This window comes from Tachypleus tridentatus, chromosome 4, assembly GCF_004210375.1.
Source record: "Tachypleus tridentatus isolate NWPU-2018 chromosome 4, ASM421037v1, whole genome shotgun sequence".
Taxonomy (NCBI): domain Eukaryota; kingdom Metazoa; phylum Arthropoda; class Merostomata; order Xiphosura; family Limulidae; genus Tachypleus; species Tachypleus tridentatus.
In genome coordinates this window covers 99,352,226-99,377,017 of record NC_134828.1, presented here as the reverse complement: position 1 = coordinate 99,377,017, position 24,792 = coordinate 99,352,226, and the positions used below count along the sequence as shown (strand labels likewise).

At 35.3% G+C, this 24,792-nt stretch overlaps 1 protein-coding gene across 6 annotated transcripts in view; it reads right to left on the bottom strand.

The window, feature by feature from the left end:
* LOC143249754 (chymotrypsin-like elastase family member 2A) overlaps nt 1-24,792 on the bottom strand; it is an 87,478-nt gene that overhangs the window by 26,662 nt on the left and 36,024 nt on the right. For 5 of the 6 annotated variants that reach the window (XM_076500115.1, XM_076500117.1, XM_076500113.1 and 2 more), the window contains exons 2-5: nt 17,091-17,177; nt 5,412-5,924; nt 1,925-1,971; nt 135-232 (exon numbers count right to left, since the gene is read on the bottom strand). In XM_076500115.1, the coding sequence (XP_076356230.1) occupies nt 135-232; nt 1,925-1,971; nt 5,412-5,924; nt 17,091-17,177 (745 nt within the window). Of the gene's footprint in view, nt 1-134; nt 233-1,924; nt 1,972-5,411; nt 5,925-17,090; nt 17,178-18,414; nt 18,621-24,792 lie in introns of those variants that run through there. The other variant, XM_076500119.1, reaches the window with a different exon arrangement.

The window sequence follows — 24,792 nt, the reverse complement described above, 5'->3', positions numbered from 1 at the left end:
AGAGATCAAAATACAGTGGCATAGGAAACGAGGAAAGTTGGAGTAACTTTTCTACCTATTCCAGTAAAGTATGAAATGTTCGTATTATTTTTATACACAGGATTAATTTACAGAACATTCAACGAGTGTGTTACCTGTATAATTCCACACACGAGGCGACCGTAACCACATAGAGGCGACTTAGAAGAGTACCTTGACATAACACGTTGGAATCCGATTCAGAAAATCTGACCTATATTGTGACGAGAAACATTTAGTCCCATTCATAAATAAATGTTTCGCGTATCATACTAACACTTCACAAATACAGTTGTCATTGTTCCTTTGTCATAAGAAATAACTAAACCGAAAGGTAAAAATAAACAAACAGGCATAAAATCGTTTGTTAAAAGACCCGTTCCAAAACAATTAGTATGGAACAAAATATTAACTAACTCATAAAATAAAATGAAAAGTAAATTTACATTCTTAATGCACACTGTAATTTAAATTTTGGTCATGCATATAGCCTAACGTTTCTATGCTAGGAGGTAATGAAGTATAGAACAACTCAGGTTTATTACACAGGGAAACCAACATTAACAAGCTTAAAAAAATCGTTAATTTCATATGATGTAAGAGATAACCAGCAAATTGGATAAACCTCAAGATTCGGTTTCTAAATAGAACACGAAATATGTGAAAACTGCTTTAACACTACAATAGAACGATATTTATAGGATAATACAATGGCGGTCATCACATGTGCGAGCGGTGACGTCACAAACGACATTTGTAGCGCCTACATATTTGTTTTTCGGTGAATTTCCAATAATTCGACAATGCAATATATCTTCTTGTTTATGAGTAGTTATTCCTGTCACGGTCACAGGGAATAGTATTCATAGAGATTGTTGGACGATGTACAGCCGTATAACACAAGATTTCGAAGTTCTGAAATAACTTTAAGTGTACATGTTTGTAGTTATGATAAATATAAGAGCCAGTGAGAACTTATTTCTGTGAACCATACAGAAGTGTTTGGAATTGATTAATGCTCTAAATAAAGTATAGTAAAATTAGCACAAAATTAAATCTCGGAGCACTTATTTTTGAAACTTCTCCTGGGGGCATGCCCCCAAACCCCGATAGAACTGCCATATTTTGCATGCCATTTCCAGCTGCAATAACCAATACAACAATGCTTTCATTTCCCCACAACTCAAAGAGCATAAAAAAAAAAAAGATATCGGAGATCAATCCTCATCCGAAAAATTATGACCTTCGTCACGAAAAAAACCTCATGATTCCCTCTGCCAAAAGTCTTTGCGATAAGTTAAGCCTATTGTGTGGTACTTTTATCCAATTAGTGACCAACAATTTGAAGTTGACGAAGATTTAAAGCTGTAGTTTAAAGCTTGTGTTAATTGCTGTTTCCGTGAAATAGGTGACTAAAAAAGATTGAATTACAAAAGCCCTATTTGAATTCAGATGTCTAATGAAAATGTATGGTTCGTGGCCACCAGAGTGAGAACAACTGAGGGTAAAGACAATAGTACCAAGGACAGTAGGAAACCTGGAATATAGTTCTTATAAATTTCAGTACACTACCATGTGTAGTGGAGCAAATGTTAAAACATCATGGTCATATTCTTTAAATGTAAAACTTGTTTATTTATTTATTTTTTTACAAAAGTATTTTATGGGATTGCAGCTTACTTGTTTACACAGTTTATTGACTTTTTAGCGCATGCTCTTTGAAACAGTTGTTATTTACATTAAAAAATACTCAAGACATCAGCAAGTAAAATTTGTAGCACTAGTTCAGTTAGAAGATCACAGGATTTATCTATATAAAATACATCTTTAGCTGTAGTATTTCAACATGCGACATTTCACACTCACGTTTCTCTTTTGTGTGTGTTGTGGAGAATTGCCAACTTACCGTCCAAGGCCAGGTGCCCTCTAGTATTGGTTCTGCAGCTCCACATTCTGGAGAAATGAAATAAAAACTAACCAAACAAAAGAAGAAAAAAGTTTATCAAGAATAAACGTGATTTTTCAATGTTCAGCTACAAAATTAACACACTTCAAATACAAATATTATTATTTGATGTACTTGTTCAACGCATGACAGAAACATATAGACCTCCTGGGTGATACGTGTGCGTGAGGGGGGGGCAGGGGCTCAGAGTCGAACAAAGATCTTTCATGTCACTCTTTGGAGTCCCAAAAGGTACATGAGGTTTGGTGAAAATCGGTTCAGAGCCTCGCCAGTTATGAGCGGTTACAGACTTTTGTCAAATAATGGTTTAAATGATTATAAAATACGAAAGCCAAAAGTGAAGTAATTCGAACCTAAAATAGAGACTAGACATTTTAAAACTGCTATAAATGCAAGTTTTATTTTCGTTGGTCATTAAGAATGATATGAAAATATTTCACAGCTCCGACAGTTGGGCTGTAAAACCTATATTCCGTTTATTCTTGTTTTTGAAGTTCTAAAAAAGCTATGCGATATTAGACAACTTGTTAAAGTGAAAACTGAGAATAAGCGGAATTTCAGTCCTAATTTTCTAAATAAAATTATATTATTTTATAAAATAAAGGTAATTATTACATTGAATAAAATACATTATTAACTATAAGCAAATCTCAGTTCCTACTTTATTGTATTGAACAAATAGTATGTTGTGATTTTTGCCTTTACTAACTGGTTTCTGACGCCAATATGGTGCTTTCATTTTTGACGTATCGAGACAGATTTTCAACAGCCGACATTTTCAATATTATACTATTGTGTACCATACTCGTTAGCTTGTAAAGCGTGACTGACCAAACAAATAGTTAATATTAATTCTAAAAATAGAAAAGCCAATATACGACACAGACTCTTCAGACAAATATCTTTTTGACGATGAGATTTGTAGCGTTTAATCGAGAAATTATGAGAAAAGTTCCGGACAGACAAACGTAAGCGAGTTATCTATGTAGATGACTAATAACGCTATTTTGTAAGAATATATGTATCCGCGTTTGTTGGTTCTTTGTTATATTGGACTGCGCGGTAACCATCTGCTATGAGTTGGACTGTGCGTCAACGAGTCCTGGGTTCGTATCCTATTAGCGAAAACAAAACAAAGATCGCGCTCTTCACATTGGGGGATGAAGATGGTAATGCTGCTGACTAGCTTCCTTTCCTTTATCAGCTCAAAAGTAAGGGCCACTAGTCCAGACAGCCCTTCTGTAGTTTCATATGATTACCTTTTGCGTTTTTTCGATACAGAAAATAGCATCTTTTTCTGCACTTTATATCTTGTTATTAGATCATATACATTCCTCTTATGTTCACATTAGATCAGATACATTCCTCTTATGTTCACAGTACAATCTTGCCGTTTTATGAAATAATTTTGATTGAAGGTCGATTTCGACACTAAAAATGGCCGCTAGCGGAGTTGCGTGAGCGATTTAGTTTGTTTGTTTTGAATATCCCGTAAAGCTATACAAGGACTATCAGCACTAGCCGTCCCTAACTTAGCAACGTAAGACTAGAAGTAAGGCAACTAGTCATCCCCACCCTCCGCCAATTCTTGGGCTACTCTTATACCAAAAACTAGTGGGATTGATCGTAACATTATAATGCCACCACGGCTGAAAGAGTGAGCATGTTTGGTGGGGTGGAGATTCGATTTTGAAATGAAAGTAATCTGTCCGCGTGGAGGTATTGTTATACATAGCAGCGCAGATAGCCTTCGTGTAACTTTGCGCGAAATTCAAAACAAAACGTTATACGTTGCAGTACTGTGGGAATTGTACTTGCTACAAGTCTCACTTCTACTCTTGAAATCAGTTGGTTATTGAATAAATGTTTCTACACAATCAATTAAACATGTTGAATGAGAATATTCTTCTCCGAAAGATTTAGAACATCACTCTCTAATTATTTCTCTTGTGAGTCAAATTATAAGAGATTTCAAATGCTCATCTTAGATTTATATATAAAAATTACAAATTTTGCAGGCTAGGCATCTTGATATTTCAAGCTTGCTAAGGTCATCAATAATTAGATGCGACTTTTAATGTAATTAGGATAACCATGAATCTTCAGCTGAAAATTACAAGTGTTGAACCAAACTGAGGAACAGTTGCTTTGCCACGCATGTATATAGTAGAGCATTACTGTCGGTCAGAAAAGTTTTAGTTGCAGACGTTGTCCCTCCTTCGAGTTTGGGTTAAACTTCTTTTCCTCTGTTAAAGTTACATTTATCTTGCAAAATTTTGTTTCAACAACTGTCCATTATTGTGCATAAGAATAGTCAATGTGAAGTTTAAGGTCTGATTCTTTATGGCCCGGCATGGGCAGATGCTTAAGGCACTCGACTAGTAATATGAGGGTCGCGGGTTCGAATCCCCGTCACACCAAACATGCTCGCTCTTTCAGCCGTGGGAGCGTTATAATATGACGGTCAATCCCACCATTCTTTGGTAAAAGAGTAGCCCAATAGTTGGCGTTGGGTGGTGATGACTAGTTGCCTTCCCTCTTGTCCTACAATGCAAAATTAGGGACGGCTAGAGCAGATAGCTCTCGTGTAGCTTTATGCGAAATTCGAAACAAACCAAACCGGTTCGTCATACTGTGTAAACGAGACTGCGGTTTTAGTTATACTTTTAAATCACAAATCTTATACGAAATAACAACTTCTTTCACTATGCGTAAAACCATACGTTTTCTAATTTTTTTATCGCCATGGGAACTTGCCAATTTATTTTAAAAATTGGACTTTATAAATGTTTCACCAGTTTTCGTCGACCGCGCTTGGCTTTAGTTTTATAATTTAATTTTATCTTTGGACATGCGTTTACCTCCGTTGGCCTTCCATCTAAAACGTGTTCGGAACCAACACATAATTTCTTCAATAATATTTTTCGATTAATAGCTTTAATCCATTCAAGTTTTGTTGGCTTATTTGACGGCATAGAACGAAATTTAAACGAGATTAAACATATACAATCTGTAGTTAATTGTTCGTGTCTTTGACATATAGATTTTTCCATACATTATATTGCGGTGATTACTTGAGTAACTAGTAATTACACAAAAACTGCTTCAACTGTTTTCATATATTTCAGCCCTAGTAATGACGATTATTAATAGACAAACATTGGAACAAAAATGTAAACAAAAGATATTCTTTTTAATCAAAACAGTATCTGTTATCTTTCACTCTTATTATGGCTGACGTTTATAAAAATTAGTTCACATGTGAATAAATGCGTCGATAAGGTTCGTTTATTTCACTGCATTGACGAATTTCACATAATTTTGTATCAAATCTAGTATTTCGCGACTAGCATCCAGTTTTAATGACTTTTTAAGTTATTTATGCTTACATTTATTTGGATTTTAATGTATACATAGTTTAACGTACCGAATATATTATCAGATCCAGGTTCTGTAACATCTGGAGTTGTGACAGACGACATTGTGGAGGACTCAGTAGAAACTTCTACTGTGGGTTGAGGAGTCTGTGGGGTTGGTGTTACCTTGGGATAAGGCCTCTCTGTCGGTAGAAATGGCAGAAAGCCCGTTGTTAAGATGGGGTATGGACAACATACGATAGGCTCACCTGCTAACCAACCGCATAGTCCGTTATGAAAAGTATCTAGGTTTACCACACCTATTCTTGACCAACATTTTCTGAGTGATAGACACACGCCAACTTTACCAAAAAAATCTGAACATCTATCTTCTTCTACAGTAGAATCATTTGGATCGTAAGGATAGAAAACTACGTTCCGCCGATCAATTCTTATCTGCTTTACTGCACGAACTATTAACGGCACAATAGTAATAGGTCTAAAAGTCCTGAAGTTGTTGTGATTTGTATGAAGTTGGTCAGTGCCGGGCTGCCAAAATGGAAGAGTACCTCGTGTCTTTGAAACTAACAACAACAACAACAAAAAAAAATTATACTTTGAGTACTGTAATTTGTAAGATAAAAAAGCATGCTGTTTAAAATCAACACAAAATTAGCAAGTTGATCAAATCTAAATGTTATGGGCATAAGTTAAGATTATCTATATTATACTATAATACAAAAATTATACAAAATTTATGAAAAAAAGTATTATAGGTTGTATGGTGAAACATACAGAAATGCTTTAAAATAATTAAGTTTTAAAACAAGGAGTTGTAAAAATAACATATCAGATATTAGGAAAACTTCCATCACAGCATTTAGCTAACCAGTTGTCCTTATTAACAAAACATATCTTAAGTAAGTATAGCGAACCATTTCCCTGTGGACATAAATAAAATCGTCACAGCATTGTTACTAAATACACACACACAAATAATACTTTAAAAATTCTGATTAGGAATTGTTTTCATGTTAAAGCTAAAACTAGGCATTTGAAAAGTCATCTGAGAAACAGTTTCATAATTTTGAGTAAGTAAAACTAAACGTTTAAAGTTGAAACTCATGAAAACCGACAAAAGAAGAAAAACGTTTAAAACAAGCATGACAAGGAAACTGAACAGCAGATTATGCTTCATATGGATCAGATACCTTTGGGTTCAGATGAAGTCATCTCTAATTCGAAACTACTGATCAGAGGGAGGCCAACTTTACCATGTCCTTAGGGTTTATAACGAACATCCATATTGAAAATGCTCCTGAAACGTAACTGCCATTGCACAAAGGTTTGGCATTAAGTTGCCATGTCAAAATTATACCACTCCTCCCGCGGGTATTTCATACTCCGTGTGGTGTATGAATACCATGGTTTCTTGAGTGCCAATTTCAACAGTCTGATTGCACAGAATGTTATAGGTGCTGCATCCAGCAACTTGACCGGGACTCCTTCGTACTGAATGGCATTAATACACAATTTCAGCGGCAAAAAATGGTAACGTTTCCCAGGCAACAGTATGCAAATAATCAAAATAAATAATCAAATCAAAATAATCAAAAAGGATAGCAATCTGTAAAGGCAATATAAGTCGTGTATACATGTTTCCATAACGTATCCGTTCAACTGTCGCATACCTCAAGCAGCTGAAAAAAGTGGGCTGTTCCTGAAACTTAATGGCATTAAGTAAAAGTAACATGCTCATCTTGGAAATTCTAAAATCGCAAATCTGTGTGTGTTTGTGTGTTTTTCTTATGTCAAAGCCACATCAGGCTATCTGCTGAGCCCACCGAGGGGAATCGAACCCCTAATTTTAGCGTTGTAAATCCGCAGACTTTCCTCCGTACTAGCGGGGGGCATCGCAGATCTGCACATAATCCTATAATTTGAATGTATGAATATTTTGCTTTGTTAAGGATTGTTACGTACATTTCTCACAAGCAATCAATCATTTGTGGCATCACACTACCTACGCAAGTGTCAAAACGTAGCTTTGAAAACTGGCATTCTACTGCCACTTTGTACTGGTTGTGGCAATGAAATTACTTACTAATTTAGTGTTCAAAATGTACTCAATCGTCCTTATTATCTCAAATAACCATTCTATTCTGTAACTGAAGACAAAATCTCCAATTAAAAAATCACACTTTCATCTCTAAATGTAAATAGAGTAGTCAATTAGATCCATAGAATTTAGTACTTTCATGTCATCCTGATTGAACATAATCCAATATCACATTAAGACCACCTTCAAGAAAAGTTCTTACCCTATGTAACTGGGCTAACTCACACCTGTTTTGCTCTCTCCCAACTGTTGTGTAAGATGAAGTTGCAGACTTGTTATTCCCACAATAAGCAGAAACTGAACTATACAGTACTTGAAGAAATGTTATATATACACACGATCAGCTCTCGAGACAAAGCTGTACGATTGTAAAGTACCACAACGTTCTTTTCTTTCCTCGAGCTCCTCGTGGACTGATTGGTATTTGATAAGATGCCAGTGGTTCTATTCTGTGCTCTAACCTACGGGCATATAATAAACGACACATTCCAAAGGGCATCGTGGCACTTGGCACACAAGAAGAACATTTGTATTCTACACTCAACAAGAGCTTATTGGTTACTCTTGAAATAATTCAACTCTATGGAGCAGAATACAATTTTAAGCAGATCTCCCGCAGCATGCGTGTGCATAATAGTTTCAGGGCACGCATAGCATAGGATAGTGAAAACAGCGATGAAAATTTTAAATCGCTTTAACAAAATAATAATTGTAAGTAATTGATCTGTTTTCTTTATATTGGTCTGCAATTAACTACTAAATGAAGCAAAACTACCTCAGTACAATTACAAAAACATATAACACATTAAACCGGCGCAAATGTATGTACGACCTTATATAAAAACTTAAGACCAATTAATAACATTAACTGTACACGTAAATACACACATTAGGTCTTAATACTCGTGAACTGTAATGGAAAAAAAATAGACATTTACTATTATTATAAAAAACAGTTTAATACATTTTGCTACCCTTTCCGGGATTACATTTTACTGTAATAAATACACATACTATTATACAGATTAATTACAACTGAAATAGTCCAACAAACACATACAGATTAACCCACAAATCTAATCATTCAATACGAAGAAGGTCACATCAACAATGAATCATTTCAACTTGTATTCTGTACATACGCAAAAATAAAAAATGTTTTCATTCATACGTAAACTTTAACCCCTAATATTTGTTAAATCTAGATACAGCACAGAATTTCTCTGTTCATGCTGTAACAGTCAGCACGTTAAACCTTTAAATTATTATATACAAGAAAATAAACACTGAGATTCAACAGCGTCAAGTATGTTGCTTATAGTTTTACATATGTTATAAAGAGGATGGAGGAAGAGTTAACACTTGAAATATTACACACATTATTTGGTTAAACCTTAAGTGAGTGGAAGTTTTATTCAACTTCTTTGTGTGTAATGTAAGATAACTATAACTTATGAGGTTTAACCAAATAATTGTGTAATATTCACATGCGTATTGGACTTTTCTTAACAACTTTAGCCCTTAAACAGCAGGAGTGTTGTAGGTAGCAGTATCAATTGATGATGGCTGTTGTTTTAGGGTTAATTCTCTCAAGTCATAAATGCTCCAGGTTAAATCTGATTTTGCATTTTTACTTACTCAATATAAATTGAAATATCAATGCTCTTTTAGCCAATACAAAAGGAATTACCGTTTCAAGCCACAAATAAACACAAGATGCAATTTGAATATTCTTAGTAAGGAAGTAACACTTCCAAGCATATAAATTGTATCATATTTACGTACATTAAGTATTAAAATACTTTTTTTAATTTTATAGTTATCTTAGCACAGAAATGAGCCAAACATATTAAAGAATTAAAGATTCATAGTTTATAAAGGTGAATCGAGATATACAAAACGGGTTGAGCCAAAGGTTGCATCTGAATTGATAGAAAGGAGTATTTTCTAAGACTAATTCTGACATAGCTATGTTGACGTAGCATAGTTTATCAGGCGTTTTGATAATTTTTTCAAAGCTGCTAGTATTATGCCAATACTCTAGATTTACCAGAATGCTCAATAGAGTCAGTAAATTCAACAGTAATTGTATGGTCAGACAAACTTTTGCAATTCATATTAGTTTTAACATAACTGACCTGGATTCCCAAGGCTGAAACACAGTGTGAATAACAGTAACAGTTTCACTGTTGGTTGTTGATACCTCTAATACTTTCTCCTCAGTATATATGTATTTACCACACGAAAAGATACGTGCAACCTAACTGTTAGCATGTTTATTCTGTAAATCTTAGGCTTCATGGTGCTTGGCCTGTTGCCACAAAAATGTACTTCACACTTCAAGGCTAAGAGTGTACTATAATAATGACTATTCAGTCACACAAAACCCCACAAATCTGGTGGGGTTACTGTTAACTAGGTAACTTCCCTCTGCAACATTAGTTCAAATTTAGAGATGGCTACACAAATAGTCATTTGTGTAATCCTGAGAAAAAATTCTCAAACTTTACTGCACCATTCCGAATCCATATGATGGTTTTTCTGATAGCAACTTCAGTATTTCTTCATGTCTTAAACATTCTCTGAGCATTCTTAATTCTTTCTGGTCTATCTTGAAATGCCTTAACATGTCTAAATGGTATTGGTACTAGACCCTGTATTCAATGAAGGTTCAACCACAGACTACTTTCCCTGTTTCATCTTGTCTTGATTGTTATCAGAAGATAGATATCACTAAACTAATGTCCTCAAATACTAAATCATCAGTCAGTGTTTCCAACACTGGTGGAGGAAAGTGTGGTAGAAGGGAAGTCAGATTCTACACCTAGCTTCATGCTAGTGGCGGTGAAGGTTGAATGAAACTTCTGCATGGTTTGAATACATCTTTCTTCATGTTGATTTTTCTCTCTCACAAAGAGAGAGAGAGAAAAAAGGAAACGGAAGAAAGTGTTCATCACATTTGTAAGTTGACAATAAATAAAAATTACAAAATACACTTTCTTACTTAAGAACAAGGAGAGGGCAGCATTAGTAACTTCTTTAAGGGTAGTCAGTTTCAACGTAGGCTGAACTAGCATATAATATGTAATTATATACGTTTGTTTGTTTTGAATTTTTTACAAAGCTTCATGAGTGTTATCTGCGCTAGCCGAACCTAATTTTGCAGTGTAAGAGTAGAGGGAAGGCAGCTAGTCGTCACCACCCACCGCCAACTCTTGGGCTACTTTTTTACCAATGAATAGTTGGATTGACCGTCACATTATAACGCCCCCACGGCTGAAAGGGCGAGCATGTTTGGTGCGACGTGGATTCGAACCCGCTACCCTCGGATTACGAGTCGAACGCCTTAGCTCAACTGACCATGCCGGGCCTGTAATTATGTACAATTTGCCTCTCAAACGTACAACTTATTACGTATTCTTAAAAAAAACAACAAAATTAAGTAGAAATACCAGAAAGTTCCTACACCTTACTGTGGAAGAAAATATCCAATTAGCACAGAGGAAGCACGGATGAATGTATTTATCCAGTCACCTGCTGGAACAGCAATAAGTCTTCAGATTTACAACGCTAAAAATCAGGGGTTCGATTCTCCTCGGAGGACACAGAAAATTGCTTGATGTGGCTTTGCTATAAGAAAATTCCATCTTCCTTTTCCAGACCTTTCATTTAAGTTACAAAACGAAATTGCCATAAAAATCTGCTATACTTCACTGCTGTGTCTTCTTAGCTTGAATTTTTAGCAACTTAAAGTATTCCATAGCTAATCTCAAAGTCTCAGCTACGGCTAATACTCTTACCACAGTGATCTTAATATTAGAATAGAATTAGGAACTGACGAAACTATTAAGCTGAATAAATCAAGTATTATTTTCTTCAAGTTCAGTTCAGTACAGCTTGAAAAGTTCAAAACATAAAAGATTAAGTCAGATGTCTTAGCCAATATTTATGAAACTGTGAATAAAGCATGCGACACTAACAAGTTACAGTATAACAATAATAATAACTGAACGAATACAGTGAACATTATTTGATCGATACATTGTAAAATGTACAATATATGTAATCAGTGTATAATATTAAATTGTTTTCAAAACCAAAGAGTTCATCCGTTAGTTGGAAGTTAACCAAGAACTCTGCAGTGTAATGTTAGCAAGTGATGATCTGGATTGAAAAGTTTCTTTATATCAGCGAATCAGGCACTGCTCGGGTATTTAACTTTTCCCAACAGTCGAGCACGAGTGAGCTAAGAGAATATTCCTTCTGGTGCAAATCTGGTTTGTCATTTTGCTTTGTACTGAAGGTCAGGTTCTCCTATTAGTAGATTTTTCAAAGATTTTTGTCGAACTTTTAAATATAAGGGTTAAACTGTAATTTTACCTTTGATGTTGAATATATAACGTAAATGAAATGAGATATTGTTAACATTCTTAAGTTTCCTTTAAGTATTTTCTGAAACTTGAATTTTAACTTTGTTTTGAGTTTTAATAAAGTATTCTACTTTAACTCGTGGAGCCAAAACAGTTTTATTTTAACTTTAGGTTTAACTTAAATATTACAGTGTTGTAGTTTATCTTACGTGAGAGAAAGAATACATGCAAGAGGTTACACTTCCCACACTCTTCTCTCAGTCGACACACTCATTTGTTTCCATATAAATATAAATCAAGTTTGTGTGTATTCAATAGTTTTTACTCTTCCTTACGAAGTCAGTTAGAGGTCGGAGAGACAAACACACGCTCGATAACTTAGTATCCTGCGTTCGTTCACTTAACTACTCTTAGGAAAGTTCACAAGCAAGAAAATATACTACATGTATCACACTTACAAAGTGGTATTGTACTTCCAAGTACAATTTACAAAATTACTAGTATAATAGAAAACATGCAGACCATTGATAAGGTCGTACCTTGTTTCACTACTGGTAGTGCTCGAGATATTCCTGTGACTACAAAATCATAACACTTATATTATGCTAGCCATAAAAACACTTGATAGAATCTTGTACAATGTCACTACTGTATTTGCATTATTTAACGAGCATAATACTATCAACTTAATAATAAACAATGACTTTTACTTTTGATAAATATTAAGTTGTTACTGCTATAATTGATAATTCTCTCTCCTTTTAGAGATTTATTCCAATTTTGAGAAGGATACTATCTCTCTCTCTCTCATTAACGAGATATTTTCGATCATATCAGCAGTTTCATTCAGCTGGAAACAACATCGAAATTTGACACGTGTGTGTACAGAAACTGTTAGATGTGATTACAGCTTTGAAATATATCATCAGTGCACCTTCTGCATAAAGCCGGTTTGTATTGAGCCGGACAGATGTCTAGCCAAGAATGCTCACAATGATAAGGGAATATATTCGCTGTAGACGAGAGCACATCCTAAATGTGACTCCACTGCCTTGCTAAATATTCAGTTATATAATTGATCATTAAAGATCAATTAATAACCCTTCAGGGCAAATTTTATTAATTCTTTGAACTGTTGGGAGATAAAGCATGCGTGTATTTCATTTTTGTCAGAAAATGTTTCCTAAAATTATTTGTATTAGTTACTCAGTGTTGGTGAACAAAGATTGAATGTTTAAAATTAGAAAGTTGTGCGTTTTGTGTGAGTGTTTTTTTTTCTTATAGCAAAGCCACATTAGGCTATCTGTTGAGTACTTCGAGGGGAATCAAACCCCTTATTTTAGCGTTGTAAACTTACCGCTGTACCAGCGGGGGACAGAAAGTATATATTGATCAATTTTACAAATTTCGTGAGCAAAAAAAGAGGAATTTTTAGCTGTAAATTCGCGAGTGCATTTAGAACACGAACAAATAATTTAAGTAATTTACGAGTATGGGAACCGATGCTGGATAAAATGGATCTTAAGAGGATGTTATTTTGTGAATTTTAAACTTATCAGTATAAAGATTAATGCCACCACTGAACAACTCTCTCTCACTGTTGCAAACGGGCTCTATGCCGACGAGTTTCACATCTCATGTCAGTCGTCGAACATGAGGTATATTGAGAGGCAGCTACAGGTTTGGTTTTTGGAATTTCGCACAAAGCTACTCGAGGGCTATCTGTGCTAGTCATCCCTAATTTTGCAGTGTAAGACTAGAGGGAAGGCAGCTAGTCATCACCACCCACCGCCAACTCTTGGGCTACTCTTTTACCAACGAATAGTGGGATTGACCGTCACATTATAACGCCCCCACGGCTGGGAGGGCGAGCATGTTTGGCGCGACGCAGGCGCGAACCCGCGACCCTCGGATTACGAGTCGCACGCCTTACGCGCTTGGCCATGCCAGGCCTAGGCAGCTACAGAATGTCCTCATTTGTTTACTGAAGTGGACCACAGCAAATGGCTTTACCTTCTCTCTCTCTAAAACCGTTTGTATGCACATTTGGCGCCAATGGTCCCCTTGATCCTGAATTCCGTTTCGGTGAAGTCGTGCTGCCTGTGGTCTCTAAGATTAAGTTCTTGGGGCTTATCTTTGACCGTAAGCTAACCATTATACCACACATCAAACTGATACGGGTCAAATGTACAAGAGCACTGAACATTCTCCGTGTCCTCTCTACTACCACTTGGGGAGCGGATCGACGTTCTATGCTAAAGATATATCGTGCTCTTATTCGATCGAAATTCGGCTATGGATCACTGGTCTATGGTTCTGCCAGACCATCGGCCCTTACGTTTTATAACATATACTTTACACCTTTTTAACGTGGCTCCCTTTTAAAAATCATAGTTCATCTAGTTCAATTTGAAATTAAAACTGACCGTAACATTAAGTAACTCGAAACCAGGACTGGAAAGGCCAACTTCAGGTGACTGACGGTGGTTTTTGTACTTACCTGTTAGTCTTCCTGGCGAGTTATAATTATTACAGTCACACTACAGAAAGTCCTTTACAACTTGAATTACTGTAGTTTTTCTCTTGACGTTGTAGACTAGATGTAAACATTTGTTTTATGCTATTTATTTTTTAACTTTGCTTTACTTAATTTCCTTTTATGAATTTTACTGAATTTTTTTTACCTTTTACCGGACGTTTGGCGCAGATAGCCTAGCTGCTTTGTGCCATAAAACACTAAATCAACCAACCCTAATTTAGCAATGCAAGACTAGAGGGAAGGCAGCCTGTCACCACCACCCACTGCCAACTCATTTACCAACGAACAGTGGAATGACCGTCACATAATGACGTCCCACGGCTGAAAGGGCGAGCAATGTTGGCGTGATGGCGATTCGAACCCGCGACGCTCGAATTACGAGTCGAGCGCATTAACCATCTGCGGGCATCGATGGGGGTCTGAAGGTTAGCTATCTCCAAGAACATTTCAGAAATGTGATTGCATTGTTTGAAGTTTCCCAAGACTTGTATTTTTTTCTTCACGTTTTATGGTGAGATTTAATCAATCGACATTAAGTGTGTGTGTGTGTTTCTTCTAGTAAAGCCACATGGGGCTATATGTTGTGCCCACTCAGAGAAATCGAACCCCTGATTTTAGTGTTGTAAATCCGTAGACATACTGCTGTCTCAGCGGAGAACTCAGCATTAAGAGCTTTGAATTTTGTTTTATCAATGAGAATCCATTACATTTTGATTATATAATTTGGTTTATTAAGAATAACAAGAACTGTACCTATATCAGGTCAGGTGGCAACAATATTCTCGTTATTAGCCAATTCCTTTAAGGCAGTATATTCTTTGTGAGTGGTGTTGAAACCGGATTTATGGTAGTTGATATTGTGAAACAAACACATACCAGCGTTTCTTGAAGCTTTTATTTCTGGGAACAACTGCTGTTTAAAACTGGTTGAGATTTCAAAGACTTATAAATGCAGGAAATTTAAGATTGGTTTGAATTTCGCGCAAAGCTACAAGATGGCTGTCTGCACTAGCCGTCCCTAATTTAGCAGTGTAAGACTAGACGGAAGGCAGCTAGTCATTACCACCCACCGCCAACTCTTGGACTACTAATTTTACCAACGAATAGTGGGATTAACCATAGTATTATAACGCCCCCACAGCTGAAAGGGCGAGCATATTTAGTGTGACAGGGATTCAAACGCGTAACCTTCAGATTACGAATCGAGTACCTTAACCACCTAGCCATGCCGAGTCAGAGAACTTAAATTTAAGAGGAAGATAAGTACTAAGTTAGAGGGACGCAAGTTTGTAAAAATTAATTGACATACTTGTGTATTGAAGTCATATTATAATGGTCATATCTACAGTGACATTATACTTACAAATAAGAAATATAAATGCACCATTTTAATTTAAATTTCTTTGTTACAAGAACATTGGTTTTGCAACTGCCGACAATTAGATCATATTTTTTCATTATAATAATTGTAATAGACAGTCATTATGTTTTTATAATAACAGCAGTTTTTACCTGACTCGTCAAAAAACTGTTTTGTAAAACCCTTCTGGAGCTCTTCTTTCGGCAAATTTTTTTTATATTATCAATCGTCCTTTTCACACAATTACATAATCAAAAATATAAAAAACAAATTAATCTACTCTCAAAACCACCAAGGATGATCACGCAACTTACATTTAAAATGACCCATAATATGAGCGTTACACACAGAAAATACGATCTGGCGTTTTTATGCATTAGATAAATAGTTTTACTCTAGTTGGATGTTTTGCTAGAGTACCGTGTTGCATTAAAATATAAACGTTGGGAAAATAGCCCTAAATTATAACAAGTTTGATTTGTTTTTATTGCCTGGAAATTTGTTTCTTAAAAAAATGTCTTCCAATTACTTCTGAAAGGTATAACGTTAATGGCATACCAAATATTTGAATGGCGTCATTCTTTATAACTAAAGGTTTTGAAATTTTAAACTAATTTTTAATGCGTTACTACTAAGATATATGCACTGGCTTTTATATATATTACATTTTGTAAAATTTATGATATGTTAATATTAAGATTTCATACTCAGGCCACGGGGTAGTAATAAACACCTCTAGGCATTAGGATTCCAAGACCTCATTAACACAGTTGTTCCAGCAGAATTGTTAAATATACTCAAGTGGTTTAGTGGTAACTGGAAGATTTTATAAATCCGTCGATATTGCGCAGACGTACCAGAAAGTATTTTTATAATTACGTCACAAACTTAAAAAAATTATGTTTTAAAAGTCTAATAGGTCTAAGGTTTACTATAATTAAATTTTGACCGAAAAAACGATTTCAATTACCATCATTAGGTAAGTGTAATGGTAATACATTTGGGAGAAAAAATGAAACATATTTTATTTGCAAACTTCACGCAAATGCAATGAAAACAAAACGAATAAGGGTCACTAACGGCTAACTTAGGTGTTTTAAAAAACTCACCAAGGACATCGAAATGTCCAAGTCAGGTATACGCATAAATTAATTAAAATGTAAAAATATCTAATTCAAACTAGCCTTGATGACAGTTCGAAGTGTTATATACACACGTAAAACAACAATATCAGGTCAGTTTAATTGTTAAACAACACAAACGAACGGAGCAAATATAATTGGCTTATATATATAATCTATATTAAACGTTACAAGGTTATATTAAACACTAATTATTAAAACATTAGAAATGTAAACTTACCTCTTGTTCCTATTCTTAACGCACACGCTTCACTCTGCAGTACGAGAACTGAGACAAGTAAAGCCAGCAAAGTCATTCTACGCGAGCCTGAAATAAAATCAGTCGTAGTTGCAATAACAAAAAACAAACTGATACTTCATGTTCCTATGTTAACATAATAAATGAAATCTTTAAACAGGTTAAATTCACTCACAAACAATACAAATATCACTGGCCAGTAAGCTGTTATACCTTCACAAGAAAATAGCAGCATAAGAACACGATCTTAATTAAAGAAATACGTTAAATTTATTTAGCCACCTACACGGTCAATCATGATGACAAAGAATCTGTAAATAAAACCGGCCTTACTTAACCATCTATTTTAGGCAAGTCTGTAGCATTTAACGTACAGCTTGCACCTAAAAAGGAAAATATTTTACTCGACAATTTAAAATTTAAACATGAATATTTCATGTTTTAGTTGTTACGCACAATGGACTATTTGTACTTTGCACAATGGACTATTTGTACTTTGTCCATCGTAGATACTGAAACCTGATTTTTTAATATTTTTAGTTCTCACATTCATCGTTGAGCCGCCAGAGGGTTTTGATAAGTTTGCGATTATAAACACGATCTTCAAGAAATCGCGTACTTCTAAAACTCCCTACAGCTCACGGCTTGATTTTCTGGGATACAAGTACATCATCATCATACCCATAACGTGTTGTCATGAAAGTCCATATACATAGTTAGATTAACTCTTTCATAAGTAAACATACTGTAATTGTTGATATATACACACTCACACAGCGGCGTAGATCCTGGGGATGATGAGATAAACCCCCTTCATTTTAGGTGGGGGTTATGGTGCATACAATCATCCCCCCCTACAGTTTGGTCTGTTGAATTGTTTTATTGCATCACATTTTATCGAATTACATAATTAGGCTTAGATGTAGGTTTCTTCAGTAGCCGAAATGTGCATCTTTAATATAGGCGTGATTCTAAGCTTTTCGATCTCAGCGATACTTTATAAGTATCAGTCAATAAGCCTAAGTATAACATGCAAGTATCGTAGCAACAAGATTACTTTGTGACTGCATGTTTACAGCTTTCAGGTTCACGTAATCAGAGGTTACCAATTTGCAAATTGAACAGTCCACATAAGTGGTTGCAAAAATCCCCAACCCCCCTTCATCTCGGGTGTAAAAAATCTACGCCCCTGCACTCACATATTGGAAGTTATTACAATTCTCTCTATAATGCTCGTTACTACTCAGGCAACATACTTTTGAAAACTGTAAAAACATATTGGTTACAAAATTATCCGAATACTTACTGATAAATGCACTGCTGACTTGGAGAAGCTTATTCAAACAAGATGATAACCCAGACTGTCCTGTTGATATATGAATTCTCACTTTCAGAATACAAGTCTCAAAAGGTTCCGCGGAATTCCTTTGAAAACTGGCATACGCTCATTAAACAACGCGCAAGGTCAGCGTAGGGTAAACTTGCTTGTTTTTGAATTTCGCACAAAGCTACTCGAGGGCTATCTGTGCTAGTCGTCCCTAATTTTGCAGTGTAAGACTAGAGGGAAGGCAGCTAGTCATCACCACCCACCGCCAACTCTTGGGCTACTCTTTTACCAACGAATAGTGGGATTGACCGTCACATTATAACGCCCCCACGGCTGAAAGGGCGAGCATGTTTGGCACGACGGGGATGCGAACCCGCGACCCTCAGATTACGAGTCGCACGCCTTACACGCTTGGCCATGCCGGGCCTAGTAAACTTGTTAATGCCAGGAAAGAGATTTTGTTTAATATAAAATTGTGTTTATAAAAGAAACCCGTTGACATGTTAAATGAAGAATTTATTATAATGATAATTTAAAGAAATGTACTATTCGGAATAAAAAAACAACAACAAACAAAAATAAAATAAAAATCAGGTCAAATGCGACACAAGAATGATTTTTTTTTCAAATTTTTATTACGAATTTAATCTCTGTTCCTATATATATATATATATATATATATACACACACACACTGTGGTTGGATGTGGAGGGTGAATGCATTCACCTTTATCATAGCCCTACAACGTAGCTTCCATTGCAAATTGTTTTATCGTAAGGTTGCTATTTCAAAAGCATACCACTACCTCTTGAGGATTTTTCATATTCCACCTTGTATACAAGGGCATCAGTTTTTCCAGTAGTGGTTTCAATAGTCAGATCACACAGAAATCGATAGGTGTTGTATCCGGAAACCTGTTCGGTTTGTTTCCAGTGTCCAGCTATTTCAAGAGCTTGACAGTTGAACAGAAATGTACGAAAGCAACTTAAGTATATTCGATTTGCGCGAGTTTTATTGCGGCATGGAAACATGTAGAATGGCCGAGTTTTTTGTTGTTTTTTAAGTGCCAATTTTCAACTTCTAGTTCCATATATTGACCAATTTGAGATGCAATTATGGCCGCGGCTAATGAGGATTCTCCCTTATTCAAATAGATGACTTTCTTGATAGTGTTTCGTCTTCTTATCTAGGATTTATAGATTTTCACCCGTTATAAGATGCCGAACTTCACTTACAGTGGCTCAGTTACGGTTTATTGCAGATCCCTTTCTGAATAATTTTGGCATCATCGGAATACAATGGATATTTTTGTCTTTGAAATGTTAAATTCTTGTTCTGAAAATATATTTGTGGTCTCTATGCATGAACATTTTCTGTTGACAAAAGAAAAAAAAGACTGTTACATACCCTGAAAAGAAAGACATACTGTTTTCAAAAATCTTTTACCTTCTTCATGTCATCCTGTGCAATTATGCCAAGTTTGCCGATTTGGTAGCTTTTTCGAAAAAAATTATATTACTTTCTTAATGTAATCTCCTATCACTATGTTAAGTTGTGCTGATTTGGTAGTTTTTTTTTATTTTGTTTTGTGATTTCGAAATTAGATGGGAGTCAAATTTACCATCGCAACTTTCCTTACGTCATCCTGCATCATCATGTCATGCTAGGCGTTGATTCATCACTAATTGTGAAAACGTAGTTTTATATATATTAGACAATGGGATAGAGGGCAGCACTCATACGTGTTATTTACAGTGAATTATGTTGTTGTTTTGAATTAAGCATAAAGCTATGGGCTATCTGTGCTCTGCCCACCACAGGTATCGAAACCCGGATTTTAGCGTTGTAAGCTCTCAGACATACCGCTGAGCCACTGGGGGCAGTGAATTCTGATGCACTTCGCAACAGTTTACTGGAGTAAATTTTAATGACTTCAGTGAATACGAAGAAACAATACATGAATGATACAAAGAGATTTAGAGCTATATTTATTAACTTTATAACGAGTTCTGAGAACTTACTTGAGAAAGATAATCTCGCAAAAATTGTTTTTAGAATTTTTTCTACAAGTTTAGGATGAAAATATTTCTCGATTAGAAGAAGTTACGTACGTGCAGCGAAATCAAACTGGCAATAAGTACACTAAGGTTTCTACTCCGTGAGATTAGAATGTACGGTTTTATCAGTTGGACATTTTTAACGAGATTTTAGACCTTAATCCCACATCACAGTAAGATGTCGCACAAAAGTTTCAAAATAAATGGTTGACGTTCAAGTCTCAGTAGTTTCCAGCTACATGAAACAAGAACAATTATAAGGTTGAGAACAATTGTGGGAACGAAAACTTCCATCAAGATACTCATAATTTAAACCAACTTTTATGTTGATTTTGGCCTAGTTTTTCAACCTGTTTCTGTGTTGATCCGAAGATTTGCAAACTCACTGTACATATTTCTACTTGTTTTTTGAAGTGGTATACACACCTCTTTTAAGTGTCTCCTTTCGTTACATACAACACACCCACTTACTTGGCGTAAAGTTTATGTTGTATGTTTTGTACAATCAGTGAGCATAATTTTCTACGCTACACCAGAGATATCTGTCCAAGGGACGATACGCAACGGGAAGTGTCCATAAAGCAGTACTTTTTATTGTTAATAAATATAGGTTTCAAGATGTTAGAAACATACAACTTGTATAAAATTAAGTGTAAATAATCGTATAAATGCAAGCTAAATAGAATAAGTGTCATAAAACCTTATAAGTGTTGTGAGTGTTGGCATAATGAGCCTGAAAGCAAAGACATAATTTGGAATTATCTAGCCCAGAGCCAAGTGCAAAAAATTGATCATGAAAGTAAAAATATCGATTGAACTTTATAAACTTAAGTCGTTTCTGAATTAAGTTATTTCTGTTGTATCACCAACGTTTTTAATTAAAAGAAAAACAAACTTCTTTAATCAGTGGATATTCTAATTAAGAAATCCACAAATATTTGTTGCAGCTATAATGTCTATATATTTCAATTTACACTTCAGTACATAGACTAACAGTAATTTGGTTACTAGTTGGACTACCTGTCTCCTGGATGGAGGTTATGTAAATTAATGATTAATGAGAGGTCAACTTGAGACAGGAAAAGCTGCCTCTCCTTATAACTGTAAAAAACGCTCATAAAAACTGGAAAAAGAAAATGTGAAGCTGTAAATATGTATGCATTCCCCCCGGAACCAACGAACTTTCGTGAAAATTTGGTGAAGACCCATTAACAAGAGGTGGAATAGTGGTAAACGCAAAGACGTCCATAAAAGAAAAAAACCCTGCAAAACTGAACACGTGCATGTACCCCGCATATACTTTATGAACCTCCATACCAATTTTGGTGAAGATCCATCCATACCCTGTGAAGTAGTTAAATGGACATGCAACAGACAGTACATATATTTACATAGATACTTTTGATATGAAATCATTGCTGGAACATAGTTGTAATCAAAACACACTGGTTTTTCTATACATTATCAGTTGTTAATGTAACTGATTTTTACCAATAAGAACGAGCGAAAGTACCCGGCTTCGCTCAGGTTATTAGTTTGATATATTCCTGGTGATTATGTTATAGATAATTACTGATGCCACTGTACATGACGTTTATGTAGATTACCTAAAGTGAATACGGATCACATCACGTTTGATTTTAAACTTAAATTGTTCCTGAATTAAGTTACTTTCTATCGCTAACGTTTTAAATAAGACAAACAAACCCGAGACTCTAGATTAAGAAATCGGCTAACATTTTTTTTTCACTTTGTTGTTTCTACATTTCATTTTATGTTTTCAGTACAGAGACGAAGAATAATATTATGTTATACTCTTGTTGTAAACGTGACATGAAAGAAACGCGTTTTCATTAAAACGCATTAGCTTTTCTATACATTAGAAGTTGTTATACGAGAAACCATTTTTTTTTCTTTTCAAATGTGGTTTTACGCTACCTTAACTCATTAAAAAGATGCGCGTGTGCGCACATTTCTATGTGGCTTTTCGCATAATAAGATGCGAACGCATGTGGTTGTGTGACAGCACTCAAGTGCATACCCTCAGTAGCCACTTAGTATGTGTGCAAAACTTCAGGTTCCAAGGTTTTTCACTCTTGGAGCAGTGGCAGTTACACACACATAGTGACAAACACAAACGCTCCTTCTTTATTAAACATACAACGTGAATTCATTTCATGAATATTATTAGTTTTTATTGGCTTACAGAGGAATTTATCGACGTTGACTGCCTCGGTTGCACATTTCTGTCTCTTTTGTTGGTCATGCTAGATTTCGCAAAATTTATTTTAATTAACTATGAAATGGGAGTCTGGGATATACTGTGGGGTGTGGCGTTAGTAGTTCCCCGCCATTTTTAACAGCTGTTTCATACACACCACACAACTTGTTCCATTACATTTGTTTGCGATTGAGCGCAAAATTGAACAGTGAAACACCTGTTCTCTATGTCTTAGTCGAATTCCAGCTGACCCTTTTGTGTGTGTGTGTCTCTCATACGACTACTATTAACACTGTCGTTTTGAGATTTTCATCAAAATATATCACGAACAGTTACTTTCATCCACATTTATTTAAAAATATTTACTTTATAAATTTAGTGCGGGAGTTTTGTTATTTGCACAAATCTGTAACCCTAATTAAGTTAGACACGTTATTTTCAACTTTCTCACTCAAAAAGCTAAATTTTGATAACGTCTTATTTTAAAAGCTGATAAAGTAATGCCATGAAACATTCTAATCTTTAATAAAAACACCAAGTTCAACTTTGTAAAACGATCATTTGTGCCATGAAGTGGAACTGCACTTTTCTGCAAACCTCAACAAAATGAAAAACGTACACCCCTAAGTAAAAATAAGTTTTTATTGTACTTGGCAGTGAAACTGAAGTACCAAACCTACTTCTTTGCAAGTTTAGTTTCTGTAAAAACTAGTGTTACACGAAATTACACTAATTAAACTTTTTTTTTTTTTATAGTTGGGGGCGCACAGGCTTCTTTCAAAAATGGGAAAAATTATTATCGATTTGTCTATTAGCTGGAATAATATGTAAACAAGTTTAACGAACGTTGGAACGTAAAAATGAATGAAGTACATAGTTTTCGTGACATTTCTTATCGACATAAAGTTTTGCACATTATATCAATTTATCGTGACAGACTAGAAGGGAAGCAGTAAAATTTTACCACCACTCCTGGTATTCGCACTCGACCTCAGAGTGTAAAGCTCAACTGTTTTGCAGCAATAGGATTCGAACCACGGACTATTACATTAAAATCCAGCACGCTAACAGCTAGGTCACGACGTTATAGGCTGTAAATCCGGGGTTTAGGCATATAATATCGCTGAACACGCTTTACACTTTAAGCTATGGGAACGTTATAAGTGACAGTCAATCACAATATTCAGTTTGAAAAGTTGTGGCGGTAGCTCCTGCGAACCTGACCGTTTTTATTCTGGTCAGTAGCTCAAAAATAACTATACCTGTACTCTATGGGTCCCTGAATTAGACATTTAGCCCACGTACACATAATGTGCCGTTTCAGGTTACAAATTCCAATTCTAGGAATGCACATCAATTGTCAAATATTACTTTAATAGGAGTATGTGAAACGTTTTTAAACTGAAGAGTTTCATATCGTAACTATAAACTTAAAATTAAAAATAACTGTGAGGTACAACTACATATTCCTGTCCTGACTATATTCTGCAAGATGAAAAGGATAGTTAAAGCTCCTCTTTGTAAGGAAAAACAGACTAATGACTATAGTCATGTCATATTGTATAGATACCGTGACTGCATTTACAGATTTTTCTTCTTGTTGTTTTAAATTAAACACAAAGCTGCACAATGGGCTATCTGTGCTCTACCCATCACTGGTATCGAAACCCGGTTTTCAGCACTGTAAGTCCGTAGACATACCGCTGAGCCACTGGGGGGGCGGCATTTACAGAATCATACAATAACTGCTAACTTACATCATGTTGTTTCACTGTGGTTTATATGAAAAGGATTAATGGGTTCCTTATAAATGCCCTGGTAAAAGTTAATAACACAAACAGTATTTGCATATTTAACACACTAATATCGTTTTTTTTATGCAGAATATTCATTAGCAAATACTTCAAAAGTCCTTTGTTACGTAAATAAAATAGCCCACTATACAGAGTAATATCTAAGTGTCGATCACGAACTACACATTTGGAGTACTTTCATGTTTCGTTTAAATAAGCGAGAAAAGTTAACCTAGATGTTTGTGGGCGATATGCCAATGTAAGGTAAGTGGTCGAATAATCTAAT